At 38.2% G+C, this 21,725-nt stretch overlaps 1 protein-coding gene across 1 annotated transcript in view; it reads left to right on the top strand.

Annotated features, from left to right (window-relative positions):
• Nucleotides 1-21,725, top strand: part of LOC121871992 (GRIP1-associated protein 1-like) — a 119,838-nt gene that overhangs the window by 24,195 nt on the left and 73,918 nt on the right. Inside the window, exons 2-4 of the mRNA XM_042374612.1 lie at nt 18,429-18,495; nt 18,694-18,890; nt 21,514-21,624. Of these exons, the coding sequence (XP_042230546.1) occupies nt 18,429-18,495; nt 18,694-18,890; nt 21,514-21,624 (375 nt within the window). The remainder of the gene's footprint in view (nt 1-18,428; nt 18,496-18,693; nt 18,891-21,513; nt 21,625-21,725) is intronic.

The raw sequence follows: 21,725 nt of genomic DNA on the forward strand, positions 1-21,725 counted from the left end.
AGTATAGAAATGCAAGGCCATTTGAAAAAATTTTGGTCAGGCGGTCGCGTAGTCGTATGTCCCGTATGGACGACGGTCAAAGCAGGTTGAAGTACCATTGACGTAGTCCGTATAGTCGTAAGCGGGGTTTAGGTGTATGTATGTATATATATATATATATATATATATATATATATATATATATATATATATATATATATATATATATATATATATATATATATTAAATACTATGTACAAAAAATGAATGTTCAATGAATTATTTATGGTGCATTAGGGTACTGGCCACTTCAGACACAAAGATGGGCTAGAAATAGCCTTGTTATCTACCCCTACATCTCACCCTGAACCAGAGAGGGAAGGCCTTTGGTAAATAACATTTGTTTGCTTATTTTTCATTTACTTGAAATAGATTTACCAATTATTTGTTTATTTATTTATTTATAATATACAGTTTTACCCCGCTTAATGTTTCACTTAACGTTGCTGTGACACGTGCCTTGCCAAAGCTGAACTTTCACTTAACGCGGATTTTTTCCATACACGCGTGAGTGCTCGAGACGCTATTTTTAGATTTGCCCCACCCGCCACCCTGCCTGACTGCCTGTTTTAGCTCATAAAATTCATACAAATTACCGCCAGAATATAATTTACATTGCTGAATTCTTATAATTTGTGATCATTTTGAATATAAACATCATATATTTTGCTTTAAACTTACAATTTTTAGATAAAAATTTTTCAGGTAACTATGGTATCTTTTGTGCAAAATATATGACATTTATATTCAAAATATTCCTGGTCTTAAAGGAATCCAGCAATGTCAATTATATTATCCTAACTTTAGTTTGAGGTATTATTTATTAAAATTAGTGGTTATCCCACACATCTCCTTGGGACGGTTGGTGGGGGTGGGGGGAGGAGGACCAACCGACCATCTGTTACCCTGTAGAATTATTATTTTTTTATTAACTGAAGATATTTGTTTTAGCTCATAAAATTCATACAAATTACCGGTCAGAATATAATTTACATTGCTGGAATTCTTATAATTTGGTGATCATTTTGAATATAAACATCATATATTTTGTTTTAAACTTACAATTTTTAGATAAAAATTTTTCTAGGTAACTATGTGACGAGCACTTACCTTTAATGTAGTCAGCTGAATGCATGAGGCCCCCATAATTTTTCTAATTATACATGGAGACTACATAACTGGAAACGTTTTGCATAGAAAATCGCGTAGAAGTCCCATGATGACAAGTTAAGCAAGTCAGGTCTGGTGTATATATATATATATATATATATATATATATATATATATATATATATATATATATATATATATATATATATATATATATATATATATATATATATATATATATATATATATATATATATATATATATATATACAATTACCCACTAATGGGCTTTCCTTATAGTTTTTCATATCTGTGTGCCTCGCCAGAGCTGAACTTTCACTTACAGTTTTCCACATATACGCGGTGAGTGTCCGGCTCGAGACGCTATTTTTAGATTTGCCCCACCCGCCACCCTACCTGACTGCCTGTTTTAGCTCATAAAATTCATACAAATTACCCGGCCAGAATATAATTTACATTGCTGGAATTCTTATAATTTGGTGATCATTTTGAATATAAACATCATATATTTTGCATTAGACATACAAATTTTAGATAAAATGTTTTCTCTGAGTAAATATGTTATCTTTTGTGCAAAATATATGACATTTATATTCAAAATATTCCTGGTCTTACAAGGAATCCAGCAATGTCAATTATATTATCCTAACTTTAATCTGAGGTATTATTTAATACAAAATGTTAAAATTTATTTTTTTCACCCACTCTTCTCTTGAAGGGAGGATTGGTGGGGGGTGGGGGGGGAGGGTTGGGACTGACCGCACGGTTGGAAGAGGGGGGAGGCAAGGTGGGGTACTTTGATTGACAGATAGTGTCGTGAAGAATATTTTTTTTTTATTAACTGAAGATATTTGTTTTAGCTCATAAAATTCATACAAATTACCCGGCCAGAATATAATTTACATTGCTGGAATTCTTATAATTTGGTGATCATTTTGAATATAAACATCATATATTTTGCATTAGACATACAAATTTTAGATAAAATGTTTTATCTGAGTAACTATGTTATCTTTTGTGCAAAATATATGACATTTATATTCAAAATATTCCTGGTCTTACAAGGAATCCAGCAATGTCAATTGTATTATCCTAACTTTAGTTTGAGGTATTATTTATTAAAATTTAGTGGTTTTCCCCCAAAAATTTCTCAGAGAGGGAAGAGCCGGCAGTGTAGTGTGAGAAGAGGGGGAGGGAGTTGAGTCCATTATTTGAATGGACATTAACTTGGCGACTGTATTTCTCTATTTCTCTTAAGTATTAATTGTGTGCATGTACCATCATAAAATTAAGATGTTATTTTTACTACAACATAGTTATGTGTGTTCAAAAAGTGGAGTTTGGGGGTCGGGCTGGTTTCTATTGGAATTAATCCCATATGTTCTGTTGTTCACTAAACGCGGATTTCACTTAACGCGGGACCCTCTGGGTTCTATTGACCGTGTTAAGTGGGGTACAACTGTATATATATATATATATATATATATATATATATATATATATATATATATATATATATATATATATATATATATATATATATATATATATATATATATATATATATATATATATATATACATACGTACATACATACATACATACAGAATTACCCTGCTAAGCGGTTTCACTTAATGCGATTTCTCATATATGCGGTGCCTACCGAACTTTCACTTAACGTGGTTCATCTACTCATATACGCGGTGAAGTATAATATATTATTTTTTTATTAGCTCATAAAATTCATACAAATTACCCGGCCAGAATATAATTTACATTGCTGGAATTCTTACAATATGATGATCATTTTGAATATAAACATCATAGATTTTGCATTAGACATACAAATTTTAGATATAATGTTTACTCTGAGTAAATATGTTATCTTTTGTGCAAAATATATGACATTTATATTCAAAATATTCCTCGTCTTAAAGGAATCCAGCAATGTCAATTATATTATCCTAACTTTAATCTGAGGTATTATTTAATACTGAATGTTAAAATCTAGTTTTTTCACCCAACATTTCTCTTGTAGGGAGGATTGGTGGGGGGTGGGGGGGGGAGGGTTTGGATGGACCGACCACCTGGCGTGGTTGGAAGAGGGGGGGAGGCAAGGTGGGGTACTTTGATTGACAGATAGTGTCGTGAAAAATATTTTTTTTTTATTAACTGAAGATATTTGTTTTAGCTCATAAAATTCATACAAATTACCTGGCCAGAATATAATTTACATTGCTGGAAGTCTTACAATTTGATGATCATTTTGAATATAAACATCATAGATTTTGCATTAGACATACAAATTTTAGATATAATGTTAACTCTGAGTAAATATGTTATCTTTTGTGCAAAATATATGACATTTATATTCAAAATATTCCTGGTCTTACAAGGAATCCAGCAATGTCAATTATATTATCCTAACTTTAGTTTGAGATATTATTTATTAAAATCTAGTGGTTTTCCCCCAAAATTTCTCAGAGAGGGAAGAGCCAGCAGTGTAGTGTGAGAAGAGGGGGAGGGAGTTGAGTCCATTATTTGAATGGACATTAACTTGGCGACTGTATTTCTCTATTTCTGTTAAGTATTAAGCCCATGACTGTGACCGGGGAACGCTACCTCTGGACCACCAGGATACTAAAAGCAGTCCTAGATTGTTATATTTCACACAAAGCCTGTTCAATGAGTTTATGGCGCCGTGAACCTCTATATACTGTATAGTGATTTAAGGCCGATTTCGGGGATTTTTAAGTGTTTCTAATTTTATGCATTTTTTGGCTGAACTTTGTATGTACCTTTCCTGTGAGTTGGAACCAATTGTGTTTGTTAATGAAGGGACCACTGAATTATTTTCGCATTTTCGACTTATGACCTGGTCGTCTGTTCCCTAACCCCGTCATAAGTCGGGGACTGACTGTATTTAAAAATGCCTCCAAGAAATCTGATGAGCTAGCACGTGTTGTCTGCTGTTTGTCTACAATTGACCCACTCGGTCCGAGCGTACTCTCATGTCCACAAAAGAGTGTAAAATTAAACCGTGATGCGTCAATAAAGTGCTTTCATAGGTACTGTACTAGATAATAAGTCCAGTACAGTACTCTGTTTAAAATGATAGGGGGTCCAGGGGGTGGAGTCCCTTGAATAGGAAGATTGGTAAGGTTCTTTGGTTGGGTAGGGCAGGTTCTACTAGGTTCTAGTTAATGTCACTTCTTTTAATATGCTTACTATAAAGATAAGAACATCTATGGAAAAAATGAACGAAATTGAACAACTCTTTCTGGTGGTGGCGGTGTTCTCATACATTACCAGGATATGTTTGCAAGTGACTAAATTTATGGTAATTACAGTAGTACCCCGCTTAACGCGGTCAATAAAACCCACAGGGTACCGTGTTAAGTGAAAACCGCGCTAAGTGAACAACAGAATATATGGGATTAATTCCAATAGAAACTGGCCCGACCCCCAAACTCCACTTTTTGACGACACATAACTATGTTGTAGTAAAAATTTTATCTTAACTTTATGATGGTATGAAAAAACAAGTAATATAGAAGAGGTTAGGTTAGGAAAAATAAAGGTTAAGTTAGGAAAAATATAAGTTAGGTGGAACACTTACGGTAGTAGAAGAGATGGGTTGGCGTATGGGGATGGAGGCTGGTTCCGAGGCAGAGGGCAGGCTACTGGCCCTCAGGTGAGTCACCATCACTGTCACCCACACTTGTTATGGCCTCCCTGACAAATCCCTCAAAGTCATCTTCACTGTCTCTACCTCTGTCACTATCACTGGCTTGGGCTGGCTGTGGTGGGTTGCGGGCGAAGAACTGGGTTATGCTTTTTTGACGGCTGGTGTTTATGTTGTCTTGATACACCTTGATGTACGGCTCCATAGCCTGCACCAGCCGGGTATGGAAGACTTCATAGCGGTCATCGTTATTGTCGCGGGAAAGGAAGGACTTCATTTTCTCTGCACACTCCATGGCACCCTTAATATCACTATGACTTAAACTGTGTTCTTCGGAGAATGACGCACCTTCTTCTTCCTCTTCACTGACGTGATCTTCTTCTAACATCTCGTCGGCAGTCACTTCAGGATCTCTGATCACCTCCAGGATGTCTTCGTTGGTGGTCTCGGAGAAGCCTTCAGCTGTAATATTGAGCGCAGCTTCTCTGGCAAGGTCCACTGCTACTGCAACAGTCTGAACCTCACCAGTCACAGGTTCACTCCTCCTCTCACCTGGTATGCCATGCAACACATGTCTCCATGCGTGACGAATCGTAGCAATAGACAGCTGATCCCATGCCTCCACCAAGAAGTCTACAGCTTGTTTGACGTTAAACTTCTTCCAAAATTGTTTGACGAGAACTTCTTGAGTCGCCACCTCTTGTTCCTTGTCCTCGTCGCTTTTACTCTCGCTGTCGGTGTCACCCAGCTTACGCAACTTATCCTTGGTGTTGGTAGAGTCGTTCAGGAGCTTGAACTTCTTTGCAGAGTACGCAGCTTTCACATTGCAGATCAACTCCTGGTCCATGGGCTGGATTAATGACGTAGTGTTGGGAGGAAGGAAGACCACTTTTACGTTGGGGTGACGATCCATAAGTAGGGGCGAGTGTCCAGGTGCGTTGTCAAGGAGCAACAAAATGTTGAATGGAACATTCTGTTGCTTGCATAATTTCTTCACGTCGGGAACAAAACAGTCGTCAAACCAGAAGAGGGACAGAAAAGAGGACATCCACGCCTTACGTGCGGTTAGCCAGTGGACATTAAGCTTGTTCATGTCCATATTCTTGTAGGCGTGTGGCTTGCGGGCTGTGTGAATCACCGATAACTTTGGTTTACAGGTACCGGAGGCATTGGTGGTAAACAGGACGGTGATGCGTTCCTTCTGCATCTTCCAGCCCCGAATCTTGCTGGCATTCTTTACAACGAAAGTCTTGGAAGGTAGCTTTTTCCAGAAAAGACCAGATTCGTCCATGTTAAACACCTGGTCGTCGGTGTACTGTCCTTCTTCCATAATCTCACGTAAGAACGGAGGAAAATCTCTATCCGCCACACGGTCAGCACTCGCTTCCTCACCACCAATGTTGATGTTGGTGATCTTGTTCCTCTTCTTAAACCTATGCAGCCAACCAGAGGAAGCATTGAAGGGTTTGGGCTCTGCAATTCCCAGCTTACGTGACACTGCTGCGTATAGCTTACATGCGTACTCCTGCACTGAGCACGTGTCCACCGCCATGTTGCGTCGTGCCTGACGAATCAAATAACTCATCAGCAAATTTTCCACTTTTGCCAGCACCCTGTTCTGGCAATACTTGATTGTTGAAGCACCTGCAGACTTTGTGATTTTCCTGTGCTCTTTGATCTTGGCTGCATCCTTCTTGATAGTGCGAATCGTAAATTCGTTGACGCCATGCTGGCGCGCGAGATCAACTTGCTGTGTTCCTTTCTCCAAATCTTGAATGATCTGGTACTTCACTTCGTAGCTTAGACCACGGCATGTCTTCTTGGGCTTAGGGCGGCTGGGTCCAGGTAAGGAAAGGTCTCTCTCTGGTGGCGGTGGTGGTCCGGCGGAAGCCATTTCACAGAACAATGGATTCACGTATACACGGAGTGGCCTGGAGGGATGAAACTGCCGCAGCTAGGTGAAGCGTTGTCTTTCCTCCCTCCCTCCCCCCCTCCCCCGGGTGGACACGTCATAATACTTTAAGCCAATTACAGCTAGCAGCAAAGGGGGGTAGGGATGCATGGCCAATCACAGTCCGATACGGCATATGACGTCAGTGATAACGCAACAGAGACATGCACTGCGCAACCTTACAGCGCGGCTTGCCCAAGCGGAGGGAAGCAGGAGCAGGCGGGTGGGGCGAATCTAAAAATAGCGTCTCGAGCCGGACACTCGCCGCGTATACGTGGAAAAAACCCGCGTTAAGTGAAAGTTCGGCTCTGGCGAGGCACCGCGTATACGGTAAATCGCGCTAAGCGAAACCGCGTTAAGCGGGGTATTACTGTATTCATCTTTTTTTTGGCCCATTCTCGTCTTTTGATGTGAGAAATTGTTTTTCTGATGTATTTTGGTGTTTTTTTTTATCCAATATGACCTTCATTTCTTGTGCAAATGAGCATCTTTTTTTTTAGAAAATCAACAACAACTCCAAAAAAGCCATTTTCACAGGAAATGAAGGTCTTTTTTTTTTACCAAAATGCACCAACATAACCTAACCTAACCTGACGTCACATTCTACCCACTCTGGCGAAACCGTTAAATCACCTTGGCACAGCTGAAAGTAGATCTACAGTATACTGTATTTGAGGGTAAAATATTAAAAACTAAGCATTTGCACAAGAAAAATTACTCCTAAACATTGATTCAGAATTTTAAAAAAGTCGTTTTTTTCTAAAAACCAGTTTTTGTGATATAGCCCAGAATGCGATGCCTAGCTTTTAACCTAGGTATGTTTGCCTAGCAGTAACTCGCGAGGCCAACATACAGGCAATTAAAACATCTAATAATTACTTAATAAGTAATATTAGGAGGACACGTCGCTACCTGGCATTTAATTGCAATTCTCGAAACCCCCTCCCTCACCCCCCATCATACCCACTGCCACCGTCATCTCTTGCCTTAGAGCGAGCAGTAAACAAAAGTCAACTCTCGAGGGGTGGAGGTGGGTGGGTTATCGGCGTCACATCTTGGGCTATATCACAAAAACTGGTTTTTAGAAAAAACGGCTTTTTGTTCAACCCCAGAATGTGACGCCTAGCTTGAATACCCGAGCAGGAGGTGGAGAAGGAGGTGACGTTGCATACAAGGCTCCGCTAGCTTAGGTCCAGATTATGATTATAAACCGTTTAGAATATTTCCAAAATTAGGAACATTTACCGGAAGGTAAAATGTTAATTTACGTATCTCAATGAGGATACAATGGGGTATGCTATAATGAACGGATCCTACTACGAATATTCCGATAACGAACGGTTTTACCTATAAAATTGAGAATGCTATAACGAACGAAACTCTTACAACGAACGAAACTCTTACAACGAACATTATTTAAATTTTTTTTTTTTTTTTTTTTTACTTATTTATTGCTTTTTTATTACAAGTATTAATGATATTCTTTATTTCAGGGGTTTAGATGCATATTTATGCACTTTTTTACAATTTTTACAATTTTATGTTATATTTTTCAGTGTTAAGTGGTTGTATTTGGGGGCCTGGAGCGGATTAATCCTATAACGAACGAATGCTATAACGAACAAGGTTCTAGAACCAATTAGATTCGTTATAGCATACCCCACTGTACTCACTTTATTCTGATGAGGAAGAAGGTCCTGGTTTTGGAGATTGACTAGGTGGGGGAGGGGACCCCAGCACCACCACATGTGAAGCATCTCTCAGAGATAGATGAAAATAGCTGTCTTTGAAAGTTTTTGAAGATCTCCAAAAGCTTATTTCCTTGATCTGACTGAGGCTCATAAGCCGCAGAAAGGCCACAGACCCTGTGTATTTCCTAGTGTCATGTGCCCAAAATTTCTTGCCAGGGTCTGCTTGATTCACCAATTTAGATAAAGATTTTGTCATTTGGCTAGAAGACAATTTTTTACCATCCCTGGATGAGAAAACATAGGGGCCTCGATTAGGGTATCTGGTTAACCATTCCTGAAGATTTTTAACTGGGCACAATATATGAGGAACTCTTGTCTCATCCATTAGGCATTGTATCCTAATAGGTTGAGCTTGAAAGTCTTCCCTTTCATTTTTTCTTAGGATCTCCATAGGAAAAAGGGTAACATCTTCCTCAGAAAATACCAATAATGATGGATTATTGGAAATTGAAATCAGTTCGCTGATTCTCATACCTGTTGCTATTGCTAAAAGGAAGGCTGCCTTCTGGAGTAATTTATCCCTGTTCAGATTTATATTGTAATTAGGCCCCATAAGAAATTAAGTAACTTTTTCCAGAGACCAAGATGGGATTCTCTTAGGCCGAGGGGGTCTCTGAATGAAAAAGGACAATCTTAGCATTTGATAAATCCTTGGGTTCAAAGTAATATTAATACCCCAATCCAGAGAGTCAACCAATGCTGATTTATAAGATGCAATTGTCGATCCTTGAAGGCCTTTAACTCTGAACAGAAATTCTAAAAATTCTAACACAACTGTTTCCGACAATGATTCTGGAGTGGTTAACTTGATAAATTGTTGAAAAAGATTACAAGCTTTCTCATATTGCATAGAAGTTTGGGGTCTATGACTTGCTAATACTTGGTTAGCTATATTGGGATTACCCAACAACCGATTTAAACTCCTTTTGAGAAACTCCAAGCGTGCCAAGGATATCTCAAACTGAGAATGTAGTACCTGGTCTAGACATCCTTGTTGCAATTGTAGCGGATGCCGGCACCAGTCCAACAGATCCAGGCACCAAGGTTGTAGGATGCAATATGGTGCAATTAAGAGGACCTCGCCTTGGAAGGATCTGAGTTTGTGAATCACTTTTGGCAATATTTTCACAGGTGGGAACAGATAGATTGAATTCCAAAGGTTCCAATCTAAGAGTAGAGCATTTCCTAAAAGATTCGACCTCCCTAGAGATGCATAAAGTGGCATCTTGTGATTTTTTTTTTTTTTTTTTGACAGTTGTAGGAGGGGCCAAGACCTGGTTGAGCCTTGATGATTGAGACAAAACACTGCCATTTTGTTGTCCATGGCAAACAGGATCGTCGTATTCTGTAAATTTGGGTTTGCCAACAAAAAGAATAGGACCACTGCTAATTCTTTTACATTGATGTGTTTGTCCCAAAGGAAGTTGCTCCACTTCCCTTGACTGAATTCCCCTTTTGAAGAATGATATCCCCATCCTATATCAGACACATCCGTACAAACGACCAAACCTGTTTGAGGCGGAACCCAGGGAGAGGAACCGATTACATTGTCCAATTTTGTCCACCATAACAGATGATTCTTGATCAGAATAGGGAGAGAAGAAGCAATATTTCTGCGTCTGTGAAGCAACTTCGAGCCCAAATGAGATACAGTAGGCTCTCACCAATAACGTCTAATAGGTGCCTGAAAAACACCGCTATTAGCGAAAACGTTATTTGTGCGACATTAAAATACAGTCAACCCTCACTTTACGCGGTCCCACATTCCGCGTTTCCAGGTTTATGCGGTGCCCTGCCAGAACCCAGGATGCTCACATTCCGCGGTGGGTGTACCCCTTTACACGGGTGAAGAATAATTTTTTTATTTAGCTCATAAAATTCATACAAATTATCCGGCCAGAATATAATTTACATTGCTGGAATTCTTACAATTTGATGATCATTTTGAATATAAACATCATAGATTTTGCATTAGACATACAAATTTTAGATATCATGTTTACTCTGAGTAAATATGTTATCTTTTGTGCAAAATATATGACATTTATATTCAAAATATTCCTGGTCTTACAAGGAATCCAGCAATGTCAATTATCTTATCCTAACTTTAGTCTGATTTATTATTTATTACTAAAAAGGTAAACAGTCTGGTATTCCCACACATTTATCTAGTAGAGACGGTTGGTGGGGGGTGAGGGGGTGGGAGGGACCGGCGACCGACCATCTGTTACTGTGTGAAGAATATTTTTTTTTTTATTAACTGAAGATATTTGTTTTAGCTCATAAAATTCATACAAATTACCCGGCCAGAATATAATTTACATTGCTGGAATTCTTACAATTTGATGATCATTTTGAATATAAACATCATATATTTTGCATTAGACATAAAATTTTTAGATATAATGTTTAGTCTGAGTAAATATGTTATCTTTTGTGCAAAATATATGACATTTATATTCAAAATATTCCTGGTCTTACAAGGAATCCAGCAATGTCAATTATATAATCCTAACTTTAATCTGAGGTATTATTTAATACTAAATGTTAAAATCTAGTTTTTTCACCCACTCTTTCTCTTGAAGGGAGGGCTGGTGGGAGGTGGGGGGGAGGGTTGGGACGGACTGACCATCTGGCTCGATGCAAGAGGGGGGAGGCAAGGTGGGGTACTTTGATCGACAGATAGTGTCATGAAGAATATTTTTTTTTTTTATTAACTGAAGATATTTGTTTTAGCTCATAAAATTCATACAAATTACCCGGCCAGAATATAATTTACATTGCTGGAATTCTTACAATTTGATAATCATTTTGAATATAAACATCATAGATTTTGCATTAGACATACAAATTTTAGATGTAATGTTAACTCTGAGTAAATATGTTATCTTTTGTGAAAAATATATGACATTTATATTCAAAATATTCCTGGTCTTACAAGGAATCCAGCAATGTCAATTATATTATCCTAACTTTAGTTTGAGGTATTATTTATTACTATACCTGGTTTTCCCCCAAAATTTCTCAGAGGGAAGAGCCAGCGAGTGTAGTGTGAGAAGAGGGGGAGGGAGTTGAGTCCATTATTTGAATGGACATTAGCTTGGCGACTGTATTTCTCTATTTCTCTTAAGTATTAATTGTGTGCATATACCATCATAAAATTAAGATGTTATTTTTACTAGAACATAGGTATTGTGTTGGAAAAAGTGGAGTTTGGGGGTCAGCTGGTCTCTATTTCATTTAATCCCATATGTTATGTTATTCACTTTCTGCGGTACCCTGTGGGTTACATTAACCGCGTAAAGTGAGGGTTGACTGTACATGTAAAAAGGGTTTATTGGTGCCGCCTCCCCAAGAATTTCACCCATTTTTTCTTTTAGAAGCCCTGCCTAACACTTTTTGTTAGCCAAAATAAAATGAATTGTTATTCAATCATCAAAATAAAGAGTTTGAGTAATATAACACTTAGCTTGGGGGAGTTTTTGAGGTGCTTGGTGTGATGGTTGTTCCGTATCTTCTGAGGGCCGCTAACACTTGCATTGTCTTTCATTCTACAAGCTAACCATTTAACAAGAAAATGCTCTGTTATCACTAACAACCTGTTTCTATCGCCTTTGTCATTCATAGCTCGCCTCGCATTTACATCACTACCGAAATATTTTTAGCCAGCGCAATACTCTTCTTGGTCTCCTCTAAGTTCCTCTTAATATTTCGCACTGTAGACTCAGGACAGTTTAATTTCCTCACAATATCAATGTTCCGTGCACCACTTTCATTGAGCTCAACAATCTGTTCTTTATCCTTGACCGAGTAGGCGTGCTTCTTGTGGCTTTGTCTCTTAGCTTTGGGATCGTTTTTCTCATTCACTTTAAAAGTTCCCGGGCGTTCAGGTGGCAAATCACTCCCTCCACCACCTCCCCTAGCCCCCACAGGAAAAAGGCGGAAGCCACTGGTTATAGAAGTGTTACGTTTTAAATGCAGGAAAGTGGTTTTCTTACCGTAGAACTCGGATACCTTCACACTGGTTACTCACCCAGGAGATTATGGTGTATCACTACGTAGAATTTTACTCTGCTTCCGGCATTCAATGCGTTGTTTACTTGATAAATGATGATTTCATGAATTCTATTAATTTCCAACATCCATCCAAGTTATTGGTTATATTTTGTCAGAACCAAATAGTCATTACCCTTGGTAATAATAATAATAGAGGGATCACAGATACGTGCAGATAATTGCACTTGCGTTTATTTGGCACAATTCCATAACTGGACTTATAATTTGCATGGATAGGTCAGTCACTCATATTCACGCCACAGTACCGGAAGTTATAAGGGAGAGTTTGTCAACCTGGAGAATTAATCGTTTAGATCTATTAGGCCGGCCTGGAGTGCTCTTATAGCAAACAGGCCCTCACCATTGATCACTTCCTGGACTTAACAAAAATCTCGGGGATTTGCACACACAGACTCGTAGCACTGGTAGGACTGTATGGCCCCTGTTCTTAAGTCCGCGGAGCAGGAGGTCTTCTCTAACCCAAGGTCTAAAGCCCACTAGCTAAATGTGGTTTTTGAGGCATGAAATGATGAACAGTACAACACTGTCTCACTGACCTCCCCTCCCCGATCGGCTGGCTAACATACCACTAATGGAAAACATACGTCCCAGTTATGGCTGGCCGGTTGCCTTATCCCTACCGTAAACAAACATTTGGGATGGGTTGTGTGGGAGGCCCAACGCAACCCATGACAAGAAGCGAAAGTCTCACGCGTGGGTGCAGCGCTGTATTCCACGGAGCGTGTGTGAGAGTGAGGTGGAGCGGACAACTACGTCATCAACATGGCTGCAAACAAGCGCTATCATTGATGCGCTTGGACGCTTCTCGCAAAATCTCCGTTATTTAAGAGAATCCAGACGCTATTATCGAAAATGGGTATCTATTGTAACTTACCGTTATTGTCGAAAACGTTATTGTGGAAGTCGTTATTGGCGAGAGCCTACTGTAGTTGCTTTTTCCTTAACTTTCCTAATGGAACCACTATTGTGGCAAAATTCAACAGACCCAGAAGTTTTTCCCAATTGTGCCAAGAAACCTTGTGCTTTACACAAAAGGCTTCTACTTGGTTTATCACATCTGCTACTTTTGCTTGTGGTAGACTGTCTGACTGCTGATTTGTATCCCACTGGAGATCTAACCAATCCAATTTCTGACATGGCATTAAATTTGATTTGACCTGGTTTATCTTAAATCCTAGGTTTTGAAATAGTACTAGTGTACGTTGGGTCGCCCTTTGACAATCTTCGAAAGAGTTTTGCACTATCAGCCAATCGTGTAGATAAGCAAAGGTTCTTATGCCCTCCTTTGCAAGGATCTCTCTGGGGATGTTCGTCAGTTGCGTAAATACTTTTGGTGCAACCATCAGGCCGAATGGCATCACTGTGAATTGATAACTGACATCCCCCACTTTGAACACTAGAAACTTTTTTTTTGTACCTGGGAGCAACAGGAACGTGATAATAGGCATCTTCGAGATCCACTTTTGAGATCCAAGCATTGGGCAGAAGTAGATGCCTCAGATGATCGTAAGTGAGCATCTTGAAACTTCTTTTGGTAATAAATTTGTTCAGGACTGAAAGATCCAAAATCCATCTCAATTCGTCGCTGCCTTTCTTGGGGACTGGGAATAGGCGAGACATGAAACATTTCTCTGACTGTAACAGTACCATTACACCTCTGTTTAACAGTTGAATTACAAATTCTGTAAGTAAGGGGGTTGGTTTTTTACACCCTTTTTTTTTTTTTTTTTTTTTTTTTTTTACATAAACTAATTTCATTTAGAGCATTTTTATTTAGAGGGATCATCAAGTTCTCTATTTGTTGCCAATCAGGGGCACAGACATTATTCCCCAATTAATTAGCTTGAGCGATAATGCCTGAGTGAGTACTATCACCCGGCAGGGTTGACAATGCTGAGCCGCTAAAATGGTGCTCTATTGGCAACATCGTTCACTATTACTCTAGCAATATATATTGGCTTGAGAATTCCACCCTGAATGGTTCTCATATAACCCATATAAGGATGCAAGGAAACAAAACTCTAGATTGCTAGTAAGACCGGAAGGTCAGCATCCCGGAAGTAACACTAAGTCTAGCAGCCTCGCTAAAGTTCGCCTGGAAAGGCTGAACCCGCTACTGATGACATCAATAAAATAAAGTTATGAAGAGAAAAACTCAACTCTGGCCTTCATGCTGAGAGCAATTAGAAAACCCAGGGCGGAAGCCTGAAAGTTTTTGTGAACGAACATAAGAGTAGGAAGAGAGATAGCCACATGGTAGTCATACTAGCTCATGTATACAGTAATACCCCGCTTTACGCGGTTTCACTTTATGCGATTCCACATTTACGCGGTACCTCGCCAGAACCGGAATTTCATTTTACGCGGTGCATCTACTCATATACGCGGGTGGAGTATAATTTTTTATTTAGCTCATAAAATTCATACAAATTACCCGGTCAGAATATAATTTACATTGCTGGAATTCTTACAATATGATGATCATTTTGATTATAAACATCATGGATTTTGCATTAGACATACATATTGTAGATCTAATGCAAATTCCATTAAGTTTACATTCAAAATGATCATCATATTGTAAGAATTCCAGCAATGTAAAATATATTCTGGCCAGATAATTTGTATGAATTTTATGAGCTAAATAAAAAAATTATACTTCACCCGCGTATATGAGTAGATGCACTCCGTAAAGTGGGAATTCCAGTTTTGGCAGGGTACTGCGTAAATGTAGAAACGCGTAAACCAGAACCGCGTAAAGCGGGGTATTACTGTATTATCAATATTTATTTATTTATTAAATAAAAGAGAAGGTTAATTTTTTTTTTATAGTTACATACATACATGCTGTAATATACATATTGTTAATTCCCCAATTATACTATTACTATGCCAAGTATTATGTAATTTACTAAGTTATAACATCTTTCATTTATTTCCCCATCTGGCAATCTTTGCATGTAAAAGCCGTCTGAAAATTGTCGGTTTTCACCATTTCTTGGAAACACATAATTTTCACTAGATACCTTAACAGGTATCAATTGTCATAGTGTCCAGTAAATGTGTCCAGTTGGCTGGATCACACAGATCTTCTTCAGCATGCTCGTGGAGTAGGTACAACTGTCCAATTTAAAAGCCTTAGTATTTTTTTCAGTACAGTCGACCCCCGTTAATTCGGACCCCTTTAATCCGGATTTCGGATAATTCGGACGAAATCTGAACTAAGTGAGGGACTGTCCGTATCAAATTTCTGGTTCTGGGATTGTCCGATAGATGGCGCGCGCGCGCCAGACCGCCAGTCATTGTTGACTTAGTGCCATATTCGAGTATCAGTGTTGTGTTGCCCTGCAATTTTCGTTGATATTTAAGTGATTAGGCATCTTTCAGCCTTGTATTTTACTTCATGTCTTCAAGGGGGAGTACCTCTAATACGCTGAAGAGGAAGTATGTGACCCTTTCTGTGAACCAGAAACTGGAACTTATAAGGAAGTTAGAGGCTGGTGCTTCGGTGGCTAGAGTTTGTGACGAGTATGGTGTTAAAAAGCAAACTGTTTTGGACATATGCAAGGCTAAGGACAAACTCACTGCATTTTCTTTGAAATATAAACCCCTAAATCGGTTAATTCGGACAATCGGCTAAAACGGACACCCTTCCCTCCCTATTAGTCCGAATTAACGAGGGTCGACTGTACTCCTTTTCCTCAGCTTAAATATGACCCACACTATCACCATCACAGTCGCTCAGGTCCATTTTTGCTCTAGTTTCTGATGTTTCTTAAAACACATATTTTTCTAGGGAACCTTTCATTGACATTTCGATTTCTTCTCTCATCCTTTTTTTTTGCCATTTCTCTGCACCCGAGATGCATTTTCTGTATCTGTCTCTATCCCTGCTGGCTGGTATAATAAAAAACGAGGGCTGTGTACGATAGGATAATAATGTATATCAACAATTTCACAAAACACGGACAACTGGGGATACAGAGTTTAGACAACACTGACAGGTGACCGCTGTCAATGTCCTCACTCCTCTTCGACAGAGAACACAGTAAAGAATGACATTGTTCTTAGTCTGGGTGGTAAGATGGGGTGGCTTAATCTTACCCTTGACCTCATGTCAGCAGATGCATTGCCAAACTGTGTTGGTCACTAATCCTTCAGGCGGTCTCCTAAATCTGGGTGGTAAGGTGAGGTCAGTTTAATATGGTCACTAATTCTGGCGTTGGGTGAGGTAAGGGCCTATGGGCCCAGGGCGGTCGCACCAGTTGCCATACCCTAGGGATGGCTCTGGATGTCACCTTTAATGAACTACAGTAATATTCTTTACAGTACAGTAGTACCCCAATTTACGCGGTCAATTGAACCCACGGGGTACCGTGGAAAGTGAAAACCGCGTAAAGTGAACAACAGAACATATGGGATTAATTCCAATAGAGACTGGCCCGACCCCCAAACTCCACTTTTTCCGACACAATACCTATGTTGTAGAAAAATAACATCTTAATTTTATGATGGTATGCTCACACAATTAATATTTAAGAGAAATACATTCGCCAGGTTAATGTCCATTCAAATAATGGTCTCAACTTCCCCCCCCCCCTCTTTCCAGCTCACTGGCTCCTACCTCTCTGAGAAATGCTTGGGTGAAAACACTAGATTTTAAGGTTTCATAATAAATAATACCTCAGACTAAAGTTAGGATAATATAATTGACATTTCTGGATTCCTTGCAGGTCAGGGAATATTTTGAATGTAAACTTCATATATTTTGCACAAAATATTTGCTTTGTGTAAACCAAAAATTATTACATTAGATCTAAAATTTGTATGTCTAATGCAAAATCCATGATGTTTATATTCAAAATGATCATCATATTGTAAGAATTCCAGCAATGTAAATTATATTCTGGCCGGGTAATTTGTATGAATTTTATGAGCTAAAACAAATATCTTCAGTTAATAAAAAAAAAATACTCTTCACAACACTATCTGTCAATCAAAGTACCCCACCTTGCCTTCCCCCCCTCCTCACACTCATGCCAGCTGGGTCGGGCGGTCCCAACCCTCCCCCCCACCCCCCACCTTCCCTCCCTACCAGAGAAATGTTTGGGAGAAAACAGTATCTTTTCATTTTTAGTAATAAATAATAACTCAGACTAAAGTTAGGATAATATAATTGACATTTCTGGATTCCTTGCAGGTCAGGGAATATTTTGAATGTAAACTTCATATATTTTGCACAAACGATAAAATATTTGCTTTGTGTAAACCAAATTATTACATTAGATCTAAAATTTGTATGTCTAATGCAAAATCCATGATGTTATATTCGAAATGATCATCATATTGTAAGAATTCCTGCAATGTAAATTATATTTTGGCCGGGTAATTTGTATGAATTTTATGAGCTAAATAAAAAATTATACTTCGCCCGCGTATATGAGTAGATGCACCGTGGAAAGTGAAAGTCCGGTTCTGGCGAGGTACCGCGTAAATGAGAAATCGCGGAAAGTGAAACCGCGTAAAGCGGGGTAATACTGTACACTTAAACATCATGGGGGAGGGTGTTGGGTCAGAGATCAACTGGTAGGGGTCCCAGGTGAAAAACGCTTAAGGATCTTTGCTTGCTTTAAATAGATAAACAACAGCAATTTTACCTCTTTTTTTCTCAATATTAAACAGGACAGGTGTACCAGTATACTGTACTGTATAGAACCATTACATGGAAGATAATAATCCTAATGTCAATCATTGTCTGGAAAAGTATTTATTTTTATTTATTTTTTTTTTCAGAATCAACTTTTAGAATTACGAGAAAAAAATTACAGCCTGGATGACAGTCTGCGTAAGCACAAAAAGGGTAGGTTTCAATAAGTTAAAGCAAACTTAAATTCTTGACCAATATTCCACTGTACAGGTGTATATTCTATATATTTTTTTTCTGTATTTATGCAGGTACAATATAGTAAGTCATTCAAAGTACAGCACTGTACTCTTAATATTTTATGAGTGTGTGATATTAAAGTTTAACTGTGTTTTTCTGTTTTCCTTCTTTAAGAATTGACAGATGCTAAGACAAGGTTACACAATTTGGAAGAAGAAAATGGCCGTTACCAGACTTTGATCAGGACATCGAAAAAGGCATCAGAGGTTGAACTTTTGATTCGTGACAATAGTTATCTTCGCAACAAATTAAGAGACCAAGAAGAAGATTTTAGACTTCAGAATAACACTCTTTTGCAGGAGCTGTCAAGGGTTAGTAGATCAGTCTTATATAGTACAGTACAGTGGTCCCTCGGTTAATGAACACAATTCGTTCCAGAATGTCGTTCATTAACCGAAAATTTCGTTAACCAAAACCATTGTTTCAATGGGATTTTGGGTAATTGGTTCCAGCTCACCGAAAATTACATACAAAGTAAAAAAAAATGCAGCTAAGTACTGTACACGTACTTTGAGGTGTGTATGTAGAAGGCTCCTGGTTGATGATGATGATGATGGGAATTAGAAGTGGGGGTGGAGAAGGGAGAAAAGAAGGAATTGGGGGTGGAAGAGAAATCACCCCATGCTTCATGCCGTTATTTCACCCATAAAATTTTAAGTTCACTAGGTGTAATTCAAGATTATTTTCTTTAAATCAACACTGCACTGCACTATATATTGTCAATATATTAAATAAATTTCAGAATGACCTATAATTGTACTGTAAAAATGTAAAAATACTCTGTGTTCAAGAGACCCACAAGCAAGATGTTTCCTCCACTGAACAGAGATACAAACTGAGGCCTTGGTGGGTGAGTAAAGTGGCTGTTGGGCGCACCAAAAACGAGTTCCCTGTACTGCAATTATGTTAAATAAGTGTTAAAATGACTAAAAAAATTTATATAAAACTTGGAAAATTATTGAATAGTACAACCTTCTTGATATATACTTCAATTTTAACGAATATAAGCTCTAGAACCGGTTTCTGTATTGGCGGACTAATCTTCCAGCTGGTGAGCAAGCCAAAGCGTGTTGAAACATTTTCGTAAGAATTTCGTTAACCGAATTTTTGTTTGTTAACCGAATTGAATCTTCTTATGGAAGGTAATTCGTTAACCGAAATTTCGTTAACCGAGGTGTTCGTTAACCGAGGGACCACTGTATAATCTTTCACCTTGAGTATTTAAAAGAATACGGTGGTCCCTCGGTTAACGAACGGTTCGATTAACAAAATTTCGGTTAACAAATTAGCTCCCATAAGAATCTTCAATTCAGTTAACGAACAAAACTTCGATTAACGAAATCCTTACGACAAACACGTTTTGTTGAGAGCATCAGCTGATCGGCTAGTCCGCCAATACAGTAATCGGTTCTATGTTTACATTCGTTTCCATTGGAGTAAATATCAAGAAGGTTGTGCTCTTTAATATTTTTGCATTTTTAATATTAAAATTATTAGTCATTTTAATATTTAGTTAACATGTTGATAATGTATGCAGTACATGGAACTAGTTTTTTGTGCGCCCATCAGCTGCTTGACTCACCTGCCAAAGCGTCAGTTTCACTTTCTTTACAGTGGAGGAAACATCATGTTTGTCGCTCTCTTGAATACAGAGTATTTTTACTTTTTTACATTAAAACTATTGGTCATTCTGAAATTTAGTTAACATATTGATAATATATAGTGCAGTGCAGTGTTGATTTAAATAAAACAATCTGTAATTACAGCTAGTGAACTTAAAATTTTATTGGTGAAATTACTGCATCAAGCATCGGTCCAAAGAAAGGCGATTTCGTCCTCCATCCCCACTTCCTTCTCTTCTCCCTTCTCCTCCACCCCCACTTTTAATTCCCATCATCATCATCATCAACCAGCAACATTCTACATAGACACCTCAAAGTAAATTTACTTTACTGCATTTTGTTTATACTTTGTATGTACTTTTCTGTGAGCTGGAACCAATTACCCAATATCCCATTGAAATAATGGATTCGGTAAACAAAATTTTCGGTTAATGAACGACTCTGTGGAACGAATTGTGTTCGTTAACCGAGGGACCACTGTACACTATTATAATTTCTGTATCCGATGGGAACTGAAGCATAAATAATTGTTTTTATTATCTTGAAAATTGGCTAGTCCTGAGACATGCACTTCCAACCTCTGCTCTACTGCTTTGGATCTAGAACTATATTTCAGGAGACAACCTAAAAATAAGCATTACAGCCAAAAAGTGAAAATTTCTAAGTGCCTCTCTTTTTCTTTTTTACCAGCTTAATTTATTAGGATCCCAAGCATGCGGACCATAAAGTTTAATGGATGTATATTGGCACCTCAGAATAGCGGATACAGTGTGTTGAAGAAAATGGAAACACAAAAATTCTCTTACTTTAATCTTACATAGTTGTAATTGGTTTGTAAAGGCTAATTTTTGTAATTTTTTTTATTACTGTACCTGTATGTTATAATACCTAATTATAAAGTGGTGATGCAGCTCAATGGGTACAATACTTTTATAATGTACTGTAATTAGGGTTGCTGATGTGTGTGTTTGTACCCAAGACACTTTCATTCCCCCAACTATGAATTGGTGTCAAACAATACAGTTTGGAAAGTAAACATAGCTGAGTGTAGTGCTGGCTACACTGCCTCCTTGTGTACTAAAAAGGTGCAGTTTGCAGTGTGCTTTATCTGTATTACCCCTAACAGGTTTTTAGGCCCATAGTGCCTGCTTTTACATTATTATTGAAGTACTCTAAGGTTTCTACATCTCCTTTATCCCCTCCACATAAAGTTGGGAAATTAATAATATAATACAGATAAATATTTTAATCTGCTCTGTACCTTTTAAATTTATTGTCATAAGTGGATAATCTTAAATATATCAAATGGCAGTTGGTTGGTGAAAATGAGCGATATGAGAGACAAGTGGAGGTACTGTGTGGCGACCCAAGTGGTGAACAGGGGGCTGATGGTGACCACGGCTCAACTGATGACTCCAAAGAGGTAAGTCAACATTATTATTGACAAATATGGTACATACAATACTCTCTGAATCCATTTGTTTCTATGCTTTCTTAATATTTAGTTGCTTCCATTAATTTGTA

Source organism: Homarus americanus, unplaced genomic scaffold (assembly GCF_018991925.1).
Source record: "Homarus americanus isolate GMGI-L3 unplaced genomic scaffold, GMGI_Hamer_2.0 scaffold51476, whole genome shotgun sequence".
Taxonomy (NCBI): Eukaryota; Metazoa; Arthropoda; class Malacostraca; order Decapoda; family Nephropidae; genus Homarus; species Homarus americanus.